At 40.1% G+C, this 8,132-nt stretch overlaps 1 protein-coding gene across 1 annotated transcript; it reads right to left on the bottom strand.

The window, feature by feature from the left end:
* Positions 1–5,373: 5,373 nt before the first annotated feature.
* LOC100427999 (olfactory receptor 5P1-like) lies at positions 5,374–6,306 on the bottom strand. The gene has a single exon (XM_002799659.4). It carries the CDS (start codon positions 6,304–6,306, stop codon positions 5,374–5,376), a length of 933 nt encoding a protein of 310 aa, XP_002799705.2.
* Positions 6,307–8,132: the final 1,826 nt, after the last annotated feature.

The following is an 8,132-nucleotide window of genomic DNA, read 5'->3' as shown; positions in this document are numbered from 1 at the left end:
TCTAGGATTTTTATGGTATTAGGTCTAACATTTAAGTCTCTAATCCATCTTGAATTAATTTTCGTATAAGGAGTAAGGAAAGGATCCAGTTTCAGCTTTCTGCTTATGGCTAGCCAATTTTCCCAGCACCATTTATTAAATAGGGAATCCTTTCCCCATTTCTTGTTTCTCTCAGGTTTGTCAAAGATCAGATGGCTGTAGATGTGTGGTATTATTTCTGAGGACTCTGTTCTGTTCCATTGGTCTATAGCTCTGTTTTGGTACCAGTACCATGCTGTTTTGGTTACTGTAGCCTTGTAGTATAGTTTGAAGTCAGGTAGCGTGATGCCTCCAGCTTTGTTCTTTTGACTTAATGTGCAAAAATCACAAGCATTCTTATACACCAGTAACAGACAAACAGAGAGCCAAATCAGGAATGAACTTCCATTCACAATTGCTTCAAAGAGAATAAAATACCTAGGAATCCAACTTACAAGGGATGTAAAGGACCTCTTCAAGGAGAACTACAAACCACTGCTCAGTGAAATAAAGAGGACACAAACAAATGGAAGAACATACCATGCTCATGGATAGGAAGAATCAATATCGTGAAAATGGCCATACTGCCCAAGGTAATTTATAGATTCAATGCCATCCCCATCAAGCTACCAATGAGTTTCTTCACAGAATTGGAAAAAACTGCTTTAAAGTTCATATGGAACCAAAAAAGAGCCCACATCTCCAAGACAATCACAAATGTTCATTATTATGGTGAAAAAGCAGGGCAGACAGGATCAAGGGGTCAGGGCATTTAGAGTTGAATTCAGAAATTGGAGAAGACTGGTCTATGTGAGATTAAGAAACTTTAATCCTTAAAGCTGGCCTTTGAGTCTCACAACATCTGCTCTTCTGATGGCAGTGTGCGTACAGATTTTACAGAATTTACAGATTTTACAGACACTGCTCTCTTTCCTACTCTAACCTGGGACTTTAAATGGGAGACTGGTGTCAGTAAGAGCACTCCTTCACCTAAGTTGGGACCATGGGAGTTATCCAAATTATTCCTTCTATCTAATCCCCCATCCAACAATCAACAATTTCTACCAATTATCTCCCCTAAATCTTTCTCAAGGTTGTTCTCTCCTTGTTTTGTATTTTTCTATTACTGATATTCAAATCTTTATCCTTTGTCTACTGGAGTACTGTAGATTGTTACCTAACCAGGCATCCTCAAAGATATGCTTTACTTTGTTGTCAGAATGACCTAAACATATCTAACCATTTTACAAAAGGCTTTCAATAGTTCATTATTGCATAAAATATACTTTCACATCAAATGTAAGGCTTTTTATGACCTGTTTCATATAGACATCACCTGTTTCCACTTCTTTTCACCCCATACTGAAAGCCTCATAAATGTAGAATGACTTGTAATTTCCCAAACACCTGCTATTTTATTCCTGTGTGCCATTGATTATGCAACTTCTAATACCTGGAACACCTTTCCACTGCCTTACCTTATTAATCTCGTCATGTTGTGAGACCAAGTTTTAGTGCTTTATTCTCCAGAAAGTGTTATTCTACAATAGTGGTTAGGAAAAGTGTCCTTTCTTTAGGCATACTCCTCATTGCACTTACCATGTTGTGAGTACCAAATTACTTCTAGACAAGTAAATATGGATGTGTTTTATTTTTTGGTATTGTTGTTTTTGTTTGCTTGCTGTCTTGTAAGTTGGTAGAGTTAGCTGTGACTTTATTTTGGAAAAAAATAATTAATAAATTAAATTAAATTGATTTTTAGTTGGGGGCATGGGCAACAGGGGGTACCTAAGGCAGAACTCCCCACAAGGGTGGGCTGAGGGCTAGGGCTTGGCCTTAGATAGGTCTCCTGTTCTCTATTCTTCTCTGCACAGCTGCCTCCCTCATAAGCTCTGGAACAGCCACAGGAAGGGGTAGGATTGGACGGACTACAGAGGCCATTCACTTGGGTGGGACATCAGAGGACTCAGACACCAGCTTCCCATCTCAGGTCTTGATATTCATCACAACCAAGATCCTGGAGGAGCTGGTGTGGCTGAAGGAGCTGGAGACCCCGCCAGAGCCAAAGTTGGACTGGAAGGAGCCCAGGCCATAGCTGAAGCAAGAGCTTGCCAGCTCAGCCCACCTGAGTAGCCTCCAATGGTCTTCATGTGGATACTCATGTTCCGCATTCCAGATTCCAGCCGGCTCTCCTTGCCCTCTCCCAGCGTACTGTAGGTGTCGATCTCACTGTCCAGGACCAGCCAGACCTTCATCAGCTCCTTGCAGCTGTAGGGCAAGGCCTTCCTGGCTCAGAGGGCCTCCAGCTCCACCAGTTTGGCACTGGCATCCTTAACCAGTAGCTCCCCACGCTGCAAGCCATCCATGATGGTGGCTTCCAGGGAAGCCCCCTGGCCTCTGAGCCCCTGAGTCTCAGCCTAGAGCCGGCTGATGTTCTAGTTTGTCTTGGAGATCTCCTGCGAGTGCCACAGGTCATCCCGATGCCTCCCCACCAGCGTCTGCATCTCCTCACACTTGATCCTGTGCAGGTTCTCAGCCTCACCCGGCTGTGGCTGGTCATCTCCGCGACTAAGTGCGGACTTGGAGATGATGCCGTCCATGTCCAGGGAGCTGCTGTTGTCCATGGACAGGATGACAGATGTGTCTAAAGTCCAGTGCTGCAGCTCAAAGATCTCCTCTTCACACAGCTGCCTGAGGAAGTTGATCTCGTCAGTCAACCCTTCCAGGTGAGACTCCAGCTCTACTTTTTTCATGTAAGCTTCATCCACATCTTTTTCGATGAGAAGAAATTCATTTTCCATTTCTGTCTACGTGTTGATCTCATCCTTACATTTACTCGAAGTCCTCCACCAGCCCCTGCATATTGCCAAACTCTACCTCCAGCTTCAACTTTTCCTAGCCCTGTGGGGTCCACCTCCAGCTTATGGGGCTCAGCAGGCTCTGGCTCACCGTGACAGCGATTGTGCCCCCATATTATCCGACCAGCATAGCCTCCACCCAAACCCATCCTGGGGCCCTGTCGCCCCAGAAGCTGCTGCTGCTGCTGTCCACCAAAGCTCAAGGGGCTGATGTGGGCTCTGGGCCCACTCTTGTAGGAGCCCCTGCTAAAAGTCCCGGACCAGAGGTGGACACTTTGTAGGACTTCTGGGTCACCCTGATGGAGTGGTGGAAGCTGAAGTAAAGGCAGATGGGCCAAATTCAACAGAGATTCGAGAAGGAATGGAGAAGCTGCTTCTAGGCGGGGACACATATGTTTTATACAATATAGTAAGTATTTAGAGATCAGACAATGGCTTTTTTTAAAAATCAGCACAAGACATTAAATAAGTGCTCAGGAAATCATAATGTTGAACTGAACTGTCTCCAACAACATTAAGAAAAGAGTACCTTAGGTTCTGCATCCCTCTAATGTGCAAGATGCATGACTAAAGGGTTGGAAGACCCTGCCAAGGTCACAGGGATTTACAATGTGGCTACAATTCTACTGTCCATAAATGGGAAGGAGAATATACTCTCCCACTACTCAAAGGGGAAATTCAGGCAGCTATGTTCTGCCTGTATTCAAAATATCCACATGGTTTTGAGTGCCTAGTATGTGTCAAGTCTTTTGCATATACTATTAAACTTTCTCTACTTTTAATGTTTTTTTATTATAAAGTATTAAAACAAGAGAAACTCAAAATGGAATGTGTCTAAAACCCCATTATTTATTCATTTCCTGTGTTTTAGTTTTTCCTTGTTACCTTTCACTCCTTGTTCTGTATTTTCTATTTAAAAATTTGCCAGAATATTATAGATACTCTATATTTTCACTGAATAGCATATGTTAAATACTTTTCATTTTGTTAAAAAAATTTTCTATGTTTCCCAACCCTCACTTCTCTCTCTCCATTACACTGAGGTAAGAAGGACACCTGGATTCTAAGTCTTCCTCCCAGATGCCAGAAACAGTAGTTTCGATATTTGCTTGGAATTGGTAGTTTCTGTATTCCAGCAGACCTCTCCTCATCCTTTCTAGTCTTATGGTGATAATGTAAATGAAAATAAATCATTCTCCAAGAAAAACATTTAGTTAATGTGATATGCAACAACATTTCTGTTTGTTTTTTTTTTTTAAACATGTTCTAATTTCTGTATCAATTCAGACCTATGGAACTACTATTGTTAACACATTAATTGCAATGCTTAGAATTAAAGGACACTGTTTTTAATTCTCCATGTCTACTAAAACAATACAAAAAAATTAGCCAGCTTGGTGGTGGGCATCTGTAGTTCCAGTTACTCGGGAGGTTGAGGCAGGAGAATGGCGTGAATCCGAGAGGCGGAGCTTGCAGTGAGCCAAGATCATGCCACTGCACTCCAGCCTGGGCCACACAGAGCAAGACTCCGTCTCAAAAAAAAAAAAAAAGAATTAAAGGACACTGCTTTTAATTGCTACAAATAAATATTACATTATATTTAAGGAGACTATTTGTTTTTAATGTGCTTTAAAATATGGATAAACTACTAGCTAAATCATGTGGTCTTGGTGTTAAGATCTGATCTCCTAAAAGATGACAACCAATCCAGCTTTCAAATTTTCACCCTCATTCAGAGCCTACACAACCTAGACCATCTAGTGGTAGGGTTTGTTCAAAAACTTGATACAAAGTTCCAGCTTAAGCTTGATTGTCCTGCCCAAATCCTCTAGCTCAGTAGCAACGTTGATGTCATTAGGCCGATGGTCATGGTTTGATATAGGTTAAGTGCATGGATCCTGGAAACAGAGGACTTAAGTTTACATCTATCTGTAAAAACTACTGTATCTTTCAATACAGTTTTCTCCACTGTAAATTATGGGAAATTTATTCCTGCATCATAGGATTGCTGAGAAAATTAAATGAAGAAAAATAATGGTTTGGAATCAAACTTTCTTGATTCAAATACTTACTGGTCCCATATTTAACTTCATGACTTTGGACATTCCACTTAATGTCTCTATGCCCAGATGATTTATTTGTGAAATACAAATAGTGGCATCACTTCATAGGGTTGTTGTGAGGAATCAATGAGTTAACATATGTAACATGCTTAGAATAGGGCCTGGCACAGAGTAAGTAAAAGCTATTGTTTGCAAAATAAATAAAGGAAAAATGCTTGACATCTATAAGAGTTTAATAATAGTAATAAATATTACTATCATTATTACTGATGTCTAGGTGTCTCCCAATTAGTCTACAAGTATTTAAAAGTGAAAATTAGAACAAATAAATATAATTTTATTTTAAGCAGTCAGTTAAGCAGTATTTGGTAGGTCCTAAGTGTGATACCGATAATGAAAACTTTATAGGTTGTCTGAAATGCTGTGAATTAATCCTAAGAATATATTCTGACAGCTGCCTTTCTTAGTGCCTCCTTTACATCTCTGTTCCTCAGACTATAGATAAAGGGGTTCGTTATGGGGATTACCACTGTGTAGGACAGAGATATCAATGTGTTCTGGCTAGTTGAGTAGCTGGACTTGGGCATCACATAAATGAAGGTAATCGTTCCATAGTAGAGAGTAACCGCTGTGAGGTGGGAGGTGCAGGTGGAGAAAGCCTTGTGGCGCCCCTCGTTGGAGCGCATCTTCAGGATGGTGATGAGGATGTAGATGTAGGAGATGGCTATAACAAATACTGTGACCACAATGATAGATCCAGAAGAGATGGAAGGTATCATTTCAGGAATGGAGATATCTGAGCAGGAAAGTTTCAACAAAGGAGAGAAATCACAGAAAAAATGATCTATATGATTTGGTCCACAGAAAGACAGACTCAATAAACAACTAGTAAATGTTGAGGCATTCACACATCCACCCAGGTAGCAAGCCACCACTAAGAGGATGCAGACTCTGGGGGACAAGTAGGTGGAGTACACCAGGGGTGAGCAGATGGCCACATAGCGATCATAGGCCATGGTCGCCAGTAGGAAGCATTCAGACGTCCCAAACATGACTACAGAATAGAGCTGGGCTTCACAGCTAGTAACAGGGAGGGCCACTCCATGTCTTAGGAATCCCATAAGCATTATAGGTGTGACTACTGTGGACAGCCCTATGTCCACAAAAGCCAAGTGGCTGAGGAACAGGTACATGGGAGTGTGAAGCTGGGAACAGCTTCTTATTAAAGTGATTATGCTGATATTGCCTATTAAGGTGACAATGTAGATTCCTAGAAATATCACAAAGAAGATGTCACGAAGTGTAGGATCCTCAGTTAACCCCAAAATAATAAACTCTGTCACTGTGGTATGGTTTCTAATCCCCATCTTCTCTGTGAATTGTTCCTGTTGAAAGAAATGTGAATATTAATTTGTTAGAGGATTTTATATCACACATTCCCAGCTTTCTTTGGTTGTTCCTCAGGCTCATTCACAGTGACTTCATATATTGATGTCCTACAGGATTGTTTTTGTTTTTATGTGTCTTCCACATAAAAAGAGAATGGTTCAACTTAACTCTCTGGGAAATTACTTACATTCTTTTCTGTATATAATGAGCATGTTAAAATGCCTCTCATACCTAGACTTATAGACAGATCTCTCAGAAGACATCTAGACCACAATTCAATGAGTCTTCAGTTGGAAATTCCACAAGTACCTAAAACCCAGCCTTCCCCATAACAAATTCATTCATTCTTTTCTTTGGCATTCTTTCCTTCCAAATTGTGTATCTGGGGAGTGATACCACCATCCACCCAATCTCTTGTGTCTGCAACTTGTGAGCCCTCCTAGTCTTCTTCCTCTTATTTTATCACAACTAATAAAATCTTATTGAGCCTATCTACAATTTAACTCCCAATTTTATCTCTTTATCTCCTTTTTACTATTCTCAGCATCCCTACTTTAGTCAAGGACCTAGCCATTTTTCCTTTCTATTTTATTGACCTATTTACTTTACTGCCTTCATTCTTGTTCACAACACATTTGTGTAAGCGATATCTTGGTAAATAAAAAGCAGATGATCCCAAAGAGATTCGTTTCAGTCTTTCAGTACTCTCTCAAGCCTTCACAATGAAACCTAACTTGTTAGCAAAGCATACAATATCCTTTATGTTCCAGCCTACGACTCTGTCTCTCAGGATGTCTCCATTCACCACTCACACTGACTCAAACTTCTTGAACTATTTAGAGTCTTCTTGATGTACTCTAATTTCTCTGGCCTTTGCTCCACTTTTTCTCCTGTGTAGACAGCTACCACCTCCCACCGTCATTATCCTGGGTGACTTCTATACATCTTTCAAGATTAATTTCCCTCCGAAGGCTTTTCTGACTCCCAGGGGTGAATCAGGTAACCTTCATTTGTATTATAGACATCAACTTTCACGCATGTCTAGATTGTCTTCACTTATACTGGGTTATGATTTTTGTTGTTATTTGTTTTTTACTGTTCATTCTCCTCAATGAATACATTATCTTCCATAACTGCATCCTATCCCTGTATTACAAATATCGACTTCTTGTACATAACATGCTGAAAAAAAAACTTGTCCAATGAATGAATGCATGATTACAATAATAAATAGGCTCTGCGAAATAAAAAGATAAATAAAGTTTAGGTTCTCTGTCCAGAGAAAGCCGGCCTCATAGAGAAGGAAAAAGTGAAGATACTAGTTCATGGAAAGCACTGTAATAATAGTATAAGTGAAGAAAGGGCTTATTTTATTTCTAAATAAAAAAAATTATATAAGCAGTCTGGGAAACACTTGAAAATTCAAAAGAAACATTTCTCTCAAATCTGGCTACCATCACGCACATCAACCATTAGAAATGTGGCACATGTGTTTCCAGGAATTTATCTCCTATATATATATTTTTATATGCTTTGTATCACATTGTAAACAAATTTCTTTTTAAGTTTTATTTTTAGTTGATAAATAATTGCATATATTATGGAATACAATGTGAGGCTTCAATGGAATGATCATAGTGCAGATAATGTGGGCAAGGCCAGAAATTTACCAATTGATTGCTATTTTGCCTGCTTCCAGGGAGGGAAGCCAAACATGGTACTGCAAGACAAGCCTGAAGTCCATGGTGGGCTTCCTAATAGGGCAAATGGGAGAAAATATGGTGGTAATGTTCAAGTAATGGAT

Source organism: Macaca mulatta, chromosome 14 (assembly GCF_049350105.2).
Source record: "Macaca mulatta isolate MMU2019108-1 chromosome 14, T2T-MMU8v2.0, whole genome shotgun sequence".
NCBI lineage: Eukaryota > Metazoa > Chordata > Mammalia > Primates > Cercopithecidae > Macaca > Macaca mulatta.
This window is presented reverse-complemented; position numbering and strand designations above follow the sequence as displayed.

Bases quoted from the DNA above. Each gene is read 5' to 3' on its own strand.
- LOC100427999 (XM_002799659.4), bottom strand. From the start codon at position 6,306: ATGGGGATTAGAAACCATACCACAGTGACAGAGTTTATTATTTTGGGG.